Source organism: Trematomus bernacchii, unplaced genomic scaffold, assembly GCF_902827165.1.
Source record: "Trematomus bernacchii unplaced genomic scaffold, fTreBer1.1, whole genome shotgun sequence".
In the NCBI taxonomy this organism is placed as follows: Eukaryota; Metazoa; Chordata; class Actinopteri; order Perciformes; family Nototheniidae; genus Trematomus; species Trematomus bernacchii.
The window spans coordinates 2861814-2876882 of NW_022987564.1; the positions used below are offsets into that span (position 1 = coordinate 2861814).

At 40.3% G+C, this 15069-nt stretch overlaps 1 protein-coding gene across 1 annotated transcript in view; it reads right to left on the bottom strand.

The window, feature by feature from the left end:
* Positions 1–15069, bottom strand: part of csmd2 (CUB and Sushi multiple domains 2) — a 231318-nt gene that overhangs the window by 94322 nt on the left and 121927 nt on the right. The window contains exons 12-17 of the mRNA XM_034125465.1: positions 14508–14620; positions 9503–9685; positions 7413–7603; positions 7042–7177; positions 3780–3974; positions 1995–2133 (exon numbers count right to left, since the gene is read on the bottom strand). Of these exons, the coding sequence (XP_033981356.1) occupies positions 1995–2133; positions 3780–3974; positions 7042–7177; positions 7413–7603; positions 9503–9685; positions 14508–14620 (957 nt within the window). The remainder of the gene's footprint in view (positions 1–1994; positions 2134–3779; positions 3975–7041; positions 7178–7412; positions 7604–9502; positions 9686–14507; positions 14621–15069) is intronic.

Below are 15069 nucleotides of genomic sequence, written 5' to 3' on the forward strand. Positions count from 1 at the left end.
AAGTCTATGTAAATCGCTTTGGATAAAAGTCTCAGCTAAATAACTTGTAACTTCAAAGTGGGCGAATTTGATTTTAGGTAAATAATAATGAGTAAGAGACATTTAGAATGATCAAGGAACTCCACTCATGAACTGATTATAAAACCAACTGAAAACCAGGGTTGTGATTTTTAAAAAGATCATTGATTAAATTGTCACGTTCCCTGCAATCTGAATAAAAAGAGATTGATGCTTGAATTAACATCAACTCAGAACATTTTGCTTTTAACCCACATGCTAATTATAAATTAGCTGAATTATTTCTAATTTGTACATGATGAGTTTTAGAAAAATTCGGAGACATTTGGCATGCATTGGTAAGTGGATCTGTGTAGCGTGTGTGTGTGTGTGTGTGTGTGTGTGTGTGTGTGTGTGTGTGTGTGTGTGTGTGTGTGTGTGTGTGTGTGTGTGTGTGTGTGTGTGTGTGTGTGTGTGTGTGTGTATGCTTGTTGTGTGTTTCTCTCTTTGTTGCCAGAGCCACTCATCTTCAAAGCCATGAATAAATTGCTGAGCTTCAGAACCATGTCATCTGAATGAAGCGGTTTGTGGTGTTTTATTGATGTTACATATAAATTAAAGAGCAACACACATTTATGTTGTATTCAGTTTGCATTGCATGTCAGGGACGAGGACGAGATGCGCTCGCAACGATGAGCCTTCGTGAAACGCTAATGTAGCGTTTGATCCTGCGAGTGTACATCTCTATCTTCCACAAACATCAGGACAAATGACGGACCATCTCCGCTTACACATGCATTGCAAACTCATGTACATATAGCAAATGTAGGCTTAAAGGTGGGGTAGGTAAGTTTGAGAAACCGGCTCGAGATACACTTTTTGTTATATTCCATGGAATGCTCTTAACATCCCGATAGCAATGAATATCTTAAGTGCTTTGACAAAAAATCCATAAAAAAATGTCATCTGTGGAAGCCGTAGTGCTGTAAAAAGTACGACCAATAATTTTAGCCGGCCGGGCTAAAATAACTGGATGGCCTACCTGCCTGTCAGCCTTCCATCTGTGCACAAACTTATCTTGTGCCCTCATTGGTCATGTGCGCGTTCGTGTGTGTTGGAGGAGGGGCTCTGTAAGGAAGTCTGAAGGAAGAGGCAGATTTCTTCCGGCTGTGTATTTTCAAATTCTAGCGCACTCGAGCTGGTTTCTCCAAAATGACCTACCCCACCTTTAAGTGGAGTTCTAACAGTAAATGTGTGTGTGTTTAAACTGTAAGTGCATTTGTGGATCATTAGGGAGGGGCTATCAAATGAAGAATGAAATACTTATGAGTGTGCACTAAATAAAACATAGTGTTATCCTAGTTGGTGGTGTATGTTAATGCACATTAGATCTACTGCATAACCACCAGAAAGAGAAGACAGACGAAGAGATTAAAGGGGCTCATTATGCTTTTGGGCTTTTCCCTTTCCCTGTAGTGTGTTACTAGGTTTGTGTTCATATAAATGGTCTGCACAGGCTAAAATCCAAAGGTTCCCTCCAGAGGGAGTTTCTCTAACGCACAATCCCTCCTGCCTGAATGCCTCCATTGGACTACTTTGTTTACTTCCGTAACATAATGACATCACTAAGCAACACATGCGCTTCTATTGGCTAGCCCTCCAACACATGGTACATGATTGGCTAAGAAGCGGGACATCTCTTAGCAGTTGACCACTCACAACAAAGCCGGCCAGCTAACCAATCAGAGCAGACTGGGCTCTGGTTTCAGACAGAGGGTGAAAGCATGGAGAGATGCCACAATAGAAGCTCAAAATACAAATATGAAACCTGAAATGAGCATACTATACTAACGTCCTCTTTACATAAAGGGATAACAAGCAGTGGGAAGAATGTGAGCACATATTGTAATTGTGACAAGGTAAAGTAAAGCTTGCCCTGAAAAATAGACGAAAAAAGAAACATTTACACAGCAGCAGTTGCTATCTGTGTGACTCACTTGTCGAAGATGATCTTGATGGGGTAGCCTGGAGGAGCCTCAATGATCCATTCACAGTTAAGGGCCTCCTTATAGAGTTCTGGCCAGCCGGGGGAGAGGATGATCCCACTGGGAGCCTTCAGTTCCCCTCCACACGGGGCTGACGGAGAGAGAGAAGAAACCGAGTGAGAGAGAGAACAGATAGAGATTGAATTATGCATGTCTTCCCCATCTGATGTATGACAGTGTTCATAGATGATACCATGCATCAGCCGGAGCTCATCCCATTTCTTTTAGTGCCAGGGTCTATCTAATGTAAACTGGTGACGTCTCACTTCAAGGTTAACCATTTTCTCCTAGGGACATACCTCTCCATCGGACGTGTGCCTGTGTGCACAAGGGCATGCATTACATAACCATGTGTATGCATATGTCTCCTCCCTTATGCTGCTGTCTTTAAATCCATCAAACCCCCTCCCTTAAAAGGCGCCGCTGTCACCCCCATCAAACTGAGAAAACGGAGCGCCTTTGATCGCTAGAACAAAAGACGCTTGAGCACATCGACCCCCGTCTCATCGTCTTACGGGTTTCACTTTGCCGTGCATTTAGTAACTGCCTATCCTTAACCACAACACACGGAGCAGGGCTTAGTTACAGTGCCAGCTCCTGGCTCCCTTTGAAGTGGAATGATTTAATCAGCCAACTCAGCATACTGAAGGACATCTATAAAACGCATTACTCTACAAACGCAGGGGTATGATAGATGGCCTCAGAGGAATACAAAGCTGCTGTGGCACAGGGGGAAGTGACATGTTTTCATAATGGTTTCTCTTCTGTGTATCGTGAATAGAGAGCCTGATTAGACCCCTCAGAACTCTAACCATGTCCGTGCTTAATGTGATACGCTGCCGGTGTCCAAGAGCCTGAGCTGGTTAACACCTAGCTGTATCTTTGCTTTGCCAGCTCTATTGGCCTTTTCTGATTTGCTGGAAATTGTTTATTGATATTGAGTCAGAGAGGGGTAAATGGACGGTTCAGCAATCTGCATGTAAGCACAGCATGTCTGCAACAACAGATCATTTGAAAGCAAAACAAAGCTTCTGTATCATCACAAGCAATCTCTTCCCTTTCGTCAGATTTAGAAGAATTTATGATATTATTGATATTAATTAATCGTATATGCAACATTTGTAAAATAAATGTAGTAATCCATCAAAGACGAAGCAGCAAATCCATTTTTAGATAGATTTGATGTTGATTGATTTCCTTCCCTTTATACACACCAATCCATTCACTGTTTGGATGTGCAGAAGATATAATCTCTTTACAATCACAAGATTCAGTTATGCTACATTACCAGCTAGAAAGAACATAAAAACAAATACTCCCATTTCATCAGTTTTTAAGGGATAACACAGTGGGCACTTGGCTAATGAGATGCTCGACCACGGTACGAATGCTCTCATATCAAATATATGCAAATTCCTCCTAATGATTTAAATCCTCTGCATATTTAAAGTGATTATATCTAGATTATCCTTAGACACAACTCCTACAATGCCATCTTAGATACAATGTGTGACTGGTTCAAAAATATGGGATAAATCCATCTTTACAAATATGTTTAAACAATGTCAGTTATCATAAGGAGGTTTTTTTTTATGCACCCGTCTGAGTCTCTAGCATAGGCTGTAATGTCATGCCAGCTAATGAACAAAACAAACACTCTCCTCAGCCGTAAACTAAGTGAAACTAAGAAGAAATTAGGTCCAACTGTAACATTTGTGAATGACCAGATGAACTCACCTTCACAGCGGGGAACTGCATTATCCCACACCACGTTGCCATCCTTGAGAATGCAAGAGACTGTCTGCGAGCCGTGAGTCTTGACGAAGCCCTCCTCACACAGAAAGGAGATGGAGCTGCCCAGCTGAAGGCTCTCACCGAAGCGCTTCCCATTCACCGGCACACCCGGGTCTGGGCACTCGTTATGGCGAAATGCTATCGGAAATGCAGAGAGGACACAGGGTTAGTGTGAAGAAGAATCAAAGTTACAAAAACATTCAGTGATTACTTCCCTTAGTCACATTTAGGCAACAGGCGCATATTTAATGGGTAGGGAGGTGGGCTGAAGATCGGAAGGTTGGGAGTTCAAATCCCGCCAGGAACACCACCACTAGTGTGCCCTTGAGTAAGGCACTTAGTCCTTAGTTACTCCAGGGAGAATGTCCCTGTAATTGGTCATTGTAAGTCGCTTTGGATAAAAGCGTCAGCTAAATTAAATGTAATGTAATATGTATTTGTGAGAGGAATATTTCACCTGCATTTCTGCTGATATTAATCCTTGTCACATGTAAGACTTTCTGTGGAAAGACACTAATTTCCATTGAGATTCTAAAATAATTAGCCAAGTTTCTGGACAAAACTTGTTTTTTTTCCTTCTGTCAGCAATTAACAATGCCAGCATTTAACGAGAGGACATTTATTTCACTTAGTGAGTCACATTGATTCACCCTGCTGCAGTGATTACAGAGGGTGTGAAACCTCACCGTATGCACATTATCAGCGCCAGATGACATGGTGGAATGATACGTGGAGTGGAGGAACAGGGAAAATTGTTTTCATACATCATCAGGACTTTATATATTAAGCTTCTCAATGAAACTTCAGGCAGGAACCAGTTATAAAAGGACGGGTACGAGACGCAGTCACACAAGAAGAGGCATAACCCTGGAACAAGGCATGTAAACAAATACATCACCTGCGCCTCTCTCTCCCTCTCACTTACTCTCTCGCTCTCACTCTTATACACACACGCAGGTGGGTGTCACGCGTAGGTGTTGATGAATCCCTCTTCTGTAGCCATTGGACCCAAACAGAGTGCCAGGCAAACCTCATCCATCACGATCATCTTATTTATTAATGTGCCAAAAATCCCCTCAATACAGTTTGGCATGTCCTTAATTAACATGAATGACGGAAGCTGTCCGCTCATTGCTACCCTCCCCCCCCCCCCCCCCCCCAAAAACAGTCCTGCAGTTAGATGACACTGTTTTTCAGGAACTAACCGTCATCTTCAATTAACTGCTGCTGACATTCATTTACCACGCTGCAGTGGTAATTTATTCATCTAACTTGCTAATTAATGCATTAGCCGCCATGTGTTGTCCACATTGTGGTTTTAAAGAGACACCTGGGTTCGGTGGATGACATGCTTGCAAATGAGCTAAAGCCATGTCCCTAAAGCATTCTGGGTAAGCTGATGTTTGTTTCTTTCAGCTCAAACAGAAATGGTAGAAATGGCTAGAAACAGAATACAGGATCAGTCTTCTGAGTATTGCCATTTTACATTCCAGTCACCACGGTGTATTAAATAACTGAATAAGTTGCAATATTAGGGAGGCGGGGGGCGCAGTGGGTAGAACCTTGGTGTTGGGATTAGGGGGTCACAGGTTCAAACCCCACTGCTGTCAGCATGTCGTTGTGTCCCTGAGACACTTCACCACAAATTGCTCCTGTGGGGATTGTCCACAGTATTGAGTATGTAAGTCACGTCTAACAAGTAACATGTAATGTAATGTAATAAGTCCAGATGAGTTTATCACAATGGTTGACATTGCTATGACGACATATCAAATAATATATTGTGCAGTTCAATTACCAATACTGTTTTAAGAATTTGTCAATGGCTACAAAGCGCGTATTAAGTATAGAATGTGCCGATTACTACAAGAATAATATTAAAAGTAATAACGATAATGATAGTGCATCTGGAAAATGCTTAACTTCAGACATACATATGATATGATACAGCTTTTGAACAGGGGACATTAAGGCACACGATGTATTGTAATTGTTCACATGATATTCAAAGCATAAAGGGCATATTGTTTTTGATGTACAAGATTAGATGGCACTTTATGATTGATATAAACCCAAATTACAAAGATACAGGCTCAATGAAAAACGATGAGTGCCATATGTGATGCTGAAGTTGACAAAAGTCAAGGGTATATCTGTGTGCTGAGTAGCGTTCGGGTACATTAACATTAGTAATAGAAACAGACAGGTTTAGATGAGATTAAATATGAAGTCTATTTCATGTTCTGCTGCTCATTTTATGAAGATTTAAAGGCTACATGTTTCAGTAAAATGTCCTTCATTTCAAATGAATAATTTGGTTGGAGTGATGTAAAAGAAAATTGAGCTGCACTTTAAGGGAAGGAATCTGTGGCGGATTTTGATTCCTTAAAGAATGTATTTTAGTTCTAATGCAGTAAGTGATATTCTTGTCTGACAAATGTATCACCACTGTGGCTGGATGTGTGTGTACATCATGCCTGAACCTGGCTAACTAATGATGTGCTCTCAAGTACAATAACTCTATGATACTGTGTTAAACTCAAGGTGAGAAACACACACTAGACCACATAAAGAGCAACAAACTGTAAAAGTAAAAATAACATTTCATTGCATGCATTAAAGTGAGTCACTGCAACTAATGGACAACAAACCGTATAAAGACAAACCTCCCAACGGCACCTTTACTGTCTCTAAAACAGCTCTGTGGCTTTAAAAGGGTTAGGGTTAGGAACTAGGGAGATGTTTATATTGGGATGTGGATAATGCAAAGATCAGGCTCATTTCACAAGAATGCATATGCAACGAAAGCAATAATCCTGCTGCCAAACCCTCACGGTACAGTATATCCATGAAATGGGTTTACCAGCATGCAGCCAACGTGTTCTGCGTCAGAGTAAAAAACCCATCTGGAGTTTCCTCAGAAGTCAGCAGCTACCCAGAATAGAACATAATGAGCTCAGCCTCGATGTATCTGTCAGGTAAGGAAGCTGCATCTTTGTTTGGATGTCAAGTTTCTATTTAGACAATAAAGACAGGGTTTTTGTCTTTGCGACTGGAATCTTTTGCTGAAGGGTTTATGCAGTCATACAATGGGAAACAAAGATATGGCAGATGATTCATGCATGCACAGAAACTGAGAGCAGGTTTTTGTGATAAGCTTTAAAGACTTCCCTATTTCTTATTGGAAGTAACATTTAATACTCACTTGTAAAGGTGATGTTGAAGCCTCTGTCTGTGTAGGTGTGGTCAGTCAGGAACTCTAGCCGGGCCACATGGGCACTGGTTGTTATTGAAGGAGGTAGGACGTTACCGGAAAAGGTGCCCAGGATAGGAGACTCCGCCTGATAAAAACACATATCTGATGAGACCAAATGCTGAAGAGAGTAATCGTTTGAGAGAAAACAGCAGCTACAGGAGATACGCAGATATCATAAGACCAAGGACAAACACACAAACAGCTTAGAAACTTATTTGTTCAGGCTGCTTCTACTCACACACACAATGACATGTCGATAGTTGAAGTTGCATTAAAAGAATACACCAAGAAACCAAGGACACAGCTTTTTTCAACAGTACCTTTCCCCCGTCCTTGATGGAGAGGAAGTCGAACTGTTTCTCCATGCTGAGGTCGTTGAAGGCCAGATTGATGCGGCTCTCAGGGTTGCTGATGATGAGCCACACACAGTGCATGTTGTTGCCGTACTCCTGAGGGTAGTTAGGAGACAGGAGCACCCCGGATGGAGTGGTAAAGTTGAAGAAACAGGAAACTATAGCGGTGATGAAGAGATATAGACAAGAGAGAAAGGGAGAAATAAATAAAACAAAGCAACATGCACTGAATATGGTTTAGGAGGCTGAACAACTAATTCTGTTTACTTCTGCCGAGGGACAATATGATTCGATACTTTGGTATAAACCACACCACACATTCTGTAGATATCATAAAGACAGCAGACACCACCATAATACACTGTGTACAATTACAGTTATATTAGGCTTACAATTGGTCCATTGGATATAAAAGTAATAACAACTAAATATGTTATTGATATTGATGAAAATTGCCAAAGACATCATATCATAACATTTGTTTGTTGCTCATTAAGGCAAAATGTTACTATTTATACAGTGTTATATGAAGGGAGGAGCTTTTTGGAAAAACAAGTCAAGTAAGCCTTGAGGCCTGAAATGGGGATAGAGACATCTTAAGCCAAACTGAATCTTACAACATTTAAGAAGAAAAATTATTTTCTTTTGTGTTGTCAATGAAAAAGAAAAGGCTCTGAACTCCCTCCCTGACAACTATCAAGGCTGTCACTTGATCCCAATTACTCAGATGGATATCCTTACACAGCAACAGCACAATACCTTGATGTTACTGGGCAGATGTGGCCCTCTTTGAAAAGCTAGACCACAATGTCTGCTTTGTTCATGAAGCTCTGGCAAGGCTAAAAAAGCAGGTATGAATATGATGTCAATGGCAGTGCTCTCCTTCACTGAGATATGAAGGAGATCTGATAGGAAAAACACTTTCAGGCTGTCATGGGCACTTGCACCCATTCCTGAAACAACTCTGCATCTTTGTCAATTTTCTAAGACTAAATAGATTTCAGATGAAGAATAGCTCATTTAAAAAGGCAGATTTGTCTAGCGTCCAGGTGCTGGGCTCTTTCACTGTTAGGGGATGTTTTCAAATAACACAGAGTTTCCAACATGTACGTAGGTTGACCAGGAAATTCAATTACCTTAAACTTAATTGAAATGTCAAAATCAACAATAAAGTTCAAAGTTAAAGAACAAAACATGGAAAGGTTGAGGTCGTTTTAGCATTATACAATTAGGTCTGTCCTTGACTAAAGAAATTCTTAGTCGACACTCATACGGTTTTGAATATGCACAGAGGCTTTAAATAGCCGACTCATGGGAATACAACTATTAGAATTTACAGCCAACTGTTCCTTTTTATTATTTAATTAATCAAAGTCAAATGCTTACCCAGCAGTGGAGGAGCAATTTGGGTTTTTAATATTATCATCCTTGGTCTCAATTGAGCGATGACAGGGCTTCTGCCTATTGCCCTAACATGGTATTGACTTTATCATTTTTTACAAAACAATTACGAGCCACCAGATTGATCAGAATGTGTTCAACCACATAAATACATTATATTAATAATAACAATGCCTAGTACCTGACGCAGAGGCAAACAACCAACTAGGCAATGGACAGCTTTACATTTAGAAAAGCACATCCTCATATTAACATTATCAAATTAAATGACAAAAGTGTCTACATTACTATAATAGTTTCATACATATTTACATAATAAACAGAATGTTCCAGTGTTACGTGACCAAATTGACTCTTGTGTCATTCAGCCTGGTGATGTTTATCTATACACTGCACCTTTTGTCCATCCTATTATCTTATCAATTATACAACAGTGGACATTATCCGCAGGGTCAGCTCTTTTCACCCTCTAACTCTGACACTGGGTGTGTTTGTCTTTCATGGCGTTAATTAGCTAATAAGCCTCTGCTGGGCAAACTGCAGGGATAATCTGATCATTTATTATAAAGCCCTCTGCACAAACATACATATGCATGGCACATGTCGGCACGTGGTGAATGTACAATCTGAATTGCACGAGGCTCCCGAGAACTTACAGACGCAGCTGGGTTTCTTCGCTGACCACTGGTTGTTCTTCTGGCAGGTGATGTTCTTCTTCCCCACCAGCTCAAACGCAGGCAGACACTCAAAGTACAGTTTGTCCCCGTGGCGGAAACCTGTCCCTTCTCGCTTTCCGTACGCTGGGAATCCAGGATCTCCACAACTTCCCTGGTCAATTTCTGCGTAAAATAAACACAAAGGCAAGAACATTTAACATGCAAAACTGATATTGATAAAAAAATCATCATTACAGACGGAGACACATGGGGGGTTGAGCAAATAAAGACCTGGCTCTGTTACTTGGAGTCATAGTAGAGATAAATGTTAAGGTTACAATTTAATTAACACAAGCCACCACCGCGACTGTCCTCTCTTTAACCTTCATATTATCTTAAATACTATTGTTTAGCCAATTAGACAGCCACGGTGGGCCTGCAGCATATGATAATTGTATTTCCTGTAGTTTTCTAGATGAAATAAACACAAGATGGATGTGCTAGAGGGAAAGGAGGTGAGGCAGAGAGACATCTAAACTCAAGGTTATTACTGACTGTAGCCTCCAGCAGATATTGACAAGATACTACTACATGGGTAATAAAGTGATATGAAGATGCAGGACCTCACACTAAATCAAAACCAACACTCATTAATTCCAGTTTCAGGAAAATGTGTGTTCAGCTTACTGAGTGGGAATTATTGAATACTGCTGGTTTTTGTGTGACCCTTTATTGCGACACAGCAAATGTCCCAGGTAGGCCAATCGAAATACATTTCCCCAAACCCAATTTATTCATTAGTTCCAATTTACATTTTTTTTTCTTTTGCTGACTGTGGAAGCCTGCCAGAGTAGTGCATTCATGTGCAGTCATGGCGTCTGCAGTCTGGAAAAAATGACTTTGAATGATGAGCAAATGACTTTGCTTATCATTCTATACAACGCTGATTTGCAGCCAACTTTGAACTGCTGGATGTGGGAGCACTGTCCCAGCCCCTGCATCCTATTTACGTAATAAATAGGATGCAGTCTACATTACCACTACTTACTACAGGAACATTTGACATTAAAATGAACTGTTAGACACTACATTTTTTAGCCTTTTTGGAGTTGTCCCTTTTTTTGAGTGTGTTATATAGATTTGTGTGCATGTAAATGGTCTGCAAAGGCTGAAATCCTACAGTTCCCTGCAGAGGGAGTTTCTCTCACGCACACTCCAATTATGTAACTATGTAACACTCGCGCTTCTATTGGCTAGCGCTCCAACACATTGTACGTGATGGGCATAGGTGTGGGACATCTCTAAGCGTTTGACCAATCAAAACAGAGCTGGCCAGCTAACCAATCAGTGCAGACTGGGCTCTGGTTTCAGACAGAGGGTGAAAAGAGGTGCTGCAGCACAGGCAGTATGAGAAAAATAAAAGGCACTTTTTGCCACAAAATACAATTCTGATACCTGAAAATTAGCACAATAGGGCCCCTTTAAAGCAACGTTATCCATATTAAATAGAAACTATTTTCTGAGGCAAATAACTGCCTGTTTTATTGATAAAATAGTATATGTGCTGGATCAGCAAAGTACCAAAGAGAGTAGAGTCGAGCCAAACCATGCAGTGGAAATGAGACAAAAGCCATTCCTGTCTGGCGCCTTTGCTAAGAATGAATGGATATTATAATGTCAATACATAATAATACAAAACAATTATATATCAAGCAACTTTCAAAACAAAGTTACACAGTGCTTTGCATGATTGAAAAGAACAATAACCTTTTAGAACAAGAAAAAAAGCAAATTCCAATTAACAAATTAAATGGATATCAAAAAAGCCTAAAGTAATATGAAAATAGAAGGAACTATTATCTTAAAAGATAAGAGATGTTGGAAATAAGATAAGACATGTTGGAAATAATATGATGTGCTCAGACAAATAAAAACGTTTTTTTATTAAAAGATAATTGTATTAGCGATGACTCAGTACAGAGTTAATTTTGGTCCGACGAGGCAGAGTAGCTTTTACACTTCATTCCATTATAATTGATGTGATTTTCCTTTTGTCACATAATGCATTTCATTTCTGGACAATTTAATTTCCACTAAGTAGTCTTGACTGTCTCCTTATCCTCTCAACATGTTACCAACTAATTCAGCAAACTTCTCTCTCAACTGTGTCTCTTGTTTCCGCTGCAAATGTATCTCTCCTTTCACTGTGTGAAAAACGTTCTCACTTTTGTTGGAAGCTGATGTGAGCACTTTCAGGTACACACACAAACACACCTGCATCAAAATGCTTCTTCCTTAAACCACTCACACCAATTTCATTATCACAAGATGTATGCAAGTCCCTTCTAATTTTCTGAGGTTGCAGATGGGAATGTTGAGGCATCCAGTTGGGGAAACACAGAGAGCGAATAAGCTCATCCATCCAGGAAATGATGGCAGGGTCTAATACGATTTTAAATCGCACCAGGGGCAATGCTGGGTATAAATCCATACCCTCAGCCTTAATGATGATCATCAATTAGAACACATATTTAGAGCTCACTGCTGTTTGGATGTATGGCTGTCCTGAGGCCGCCTCGTTCACAAGTCAACGCATTGATCTTACGTGGGAGTCACCTTTAAAAGGGGAGATACTGAAAGACAGTTTTCAGATGGGCCTGAGAGAAAATGTATTGGAAATAATACGACATACACCACCAATAGCTATAAGATGGACCTCAAAATACACACTCGCATAAGCAAATGCATACAAGCACACACAGAATTATACAATAGCTTGTTTGTCTCTATAACATATTCTCACTCAACTCAAACTCCCCGCAGGGTTTGTCTTAAAATAAGGCCCCTCTGCCTCATGGGTCCCTTCAATCAGAATGTTAGGGAAATAGAGCCAGTAAATGAGAGCCCTTTGAAGTGTGTGAGTGTACATTGGTGTGAACACATGTTTCATGGATTGCCTGTTGTTATACATGTGTTTGTGAATGTGTATGTTGTGTATAAGAGAGCAGGCTGCAGCCATTTCATTCTCATGAATAAGTGAAGAGATGTAATGGATGTCATTTTCGTTGCTGCCGTCTGTTTGTCATGCTGGAAAAATGTAAACATCGTAATGTAACTGACTCACTTTACGCAGTCTCCTTGAACGACAAAAAAACTCTAATACTCGAGTCTATTGGAATAACCCAATTTTGCATACAATGTCTGATAGAGCGTCAGAGGCCCATGTTTCCACTAATGCCCTTCATGTAAAGTAACTATAAGATGTTAGACCTATGAGTAAATGACAATATTTTAACTATGCAGGTTAAGGGGCCCTGTTGTGCTAATTTCCAGGTTCATATTTGTATTTGTTGCTTCTTTTTTGTAACATGTCTCCATGCTTTACTTTTCAAAAAGCTCTTTATTTTTCTCATGCTGCAGCACCTATTTTCACCCTCTGTCTGAAACCAGAGCCCAGTCTCAACAATGCTTTTATTGTCTGTCCATAGCCTTTGTGTACCTTGTATTAATTATTATGTGTGCCTTTTATATTTTCTTATGTGTGCCTTTTATCTATTATTGTAATATTATATTGTATTATAATGTTATGTTTGCTGTGAAGCACTTTGGTAAACCCTCTGTTTTTAATATGTGCTATAGAAATAAAGTGGATTGGATTGAATGTGTTGGAGCGCTTAAGGCAGGGGGGGAGAGTGTGTGAGAGAAACTCTGGGATTGTGTCCTTTGCAGACCATTTACATGCACAAAAACCTACATAACACAGTACAAGAAAGGAAAAACCCCAAAAGCTTAACAGGGCTAAAGTACCAGCACATCTTCAAATTAAGTATAAAACTGCCTGAAAAGGCTCTGAAAACAACAGTTATACAGTTAAACATTTTCAGTTGAACATTTGAGGCCACAGCAGTATGCAAACCACACTCAAATGTGTGTGTACTGGTTTGACTGGGTTTGCAATTACACTTGATGATCAGGTTTAAAATACAAGTAATTGAGAATGCAAATTAGATTTTGGGCGCTCCAGTCTGGGAGGTGAAGTGGTTCAAAGTGTTTCTTCCCCTTCATTAAGTACAACTCATTGTTTTAATTACACTTTGGTTCGGCATGTTGCTCCACTTTCTCTGTTGTTTTTACTGATGAAAAATAAGCATCTGTGGGCAAGGGAGAAGCCTCGCTGTGCTCAGAGAGGCAAGCGGCGGACCTATCTAATAGAAGAACTCTGGCAAACTCCCCATACTCACACACAGGCACACACACACACAAACTCACACTGTCACTCTGTTTTGTCTCTCTTGTCTCCACACATGAATGCTTTCACAAAGACGTATTCATTACCATTTTCCTAGTCACACACATATGAGTATACAGATCATGTGCACACTTGGTTTTGAGAATACATCAGATATCTGCGGAAGGCTGCATCGATGGCTAATTGCCTGTGTTACCAAAATAAGTGCCCCTTTTGTCCTTCTTCATTAGCTTTCAAGCCACCAATGATGACACAAATCATTATTTTTGAACATAATTTGTGCATAGTTGCAAGAGAACCAGCAATTTGGGGATTGATTAACTGAAAGTCCTTGACTACATTGATTCCTTGTTGCTGTTTATGTTTCTCTCAAGGGTTTTGTAGTCCAGCTGTATTGTTGCAGCATCCGATGCAGCAGAAGGAGATCCCAAGGCGGGCCGCGCCACGCCTGTTTTGTTACGATGCTATTAAGCTTCTTACAAAAGTCTTAGAGGAGACAGATGGAGCATCTCTGACCCCTCTGTTTTTGAAACTAAACTCGAGAATACAGGAAAGGACAGCAATGTGACAGTTAACCGAGGCAAAATGTGTTCTGTCAGTGGCTATGTTGGCAGATTTGAGCAATGAGTCACAATACACAAGGGGAAATGATCCAAAAAAAGACACTTCCCTCTATTTGTGAAAGAAAAAAACAGTTTATAAAATGCGGCAACGAAGCTGGCACTTCGGCAACAAGAATGTTTGAATCACTCTTACCTTCAAAAGACACCTTGAATCCCAGGGAGCCACTGGTGTCGTCTGTTTTGAAGTTGAGCCACATCTGGTGACTGGTGCTAACCACAAGGTCTGGAGTCGTGGTTCCAGACAGGCTGCAAAAGAGAAATGATGTCTTTAAGATTGTTGTAAACACACCGTTTGTTTGTGCTACTTAGGTTGTGACTGCATGGTGTGTCAAATGTGAATCCTGGATCAGTTGTTTCAATTCATATAAACAGTGTTTGCATTTACTGCAGTGGATTTGGAGCAATTTGAATAGCACTGTCTCCACTGCATCATTAAAAACGTAATGCAAGCAGAAGAAGAAAGACAACAACACCTGAAGATACATTTTAAACTATCTGACTTTACTCATCAAAGAAAAGTGTTCTGACACAGTTGCAGGCAATTCCAGTCTGAGAATGTAATACAATAAAAAAAAAAGTGTTCATTCAAAACAGTTGGGGACAAGAAAGTGGAACATGAAGGCAGATCAGTCAATGCCAAAGAAATAATGTAATCCTATTTGAATAGTTATTCCCCCAACTCTAATTAGGAAGTG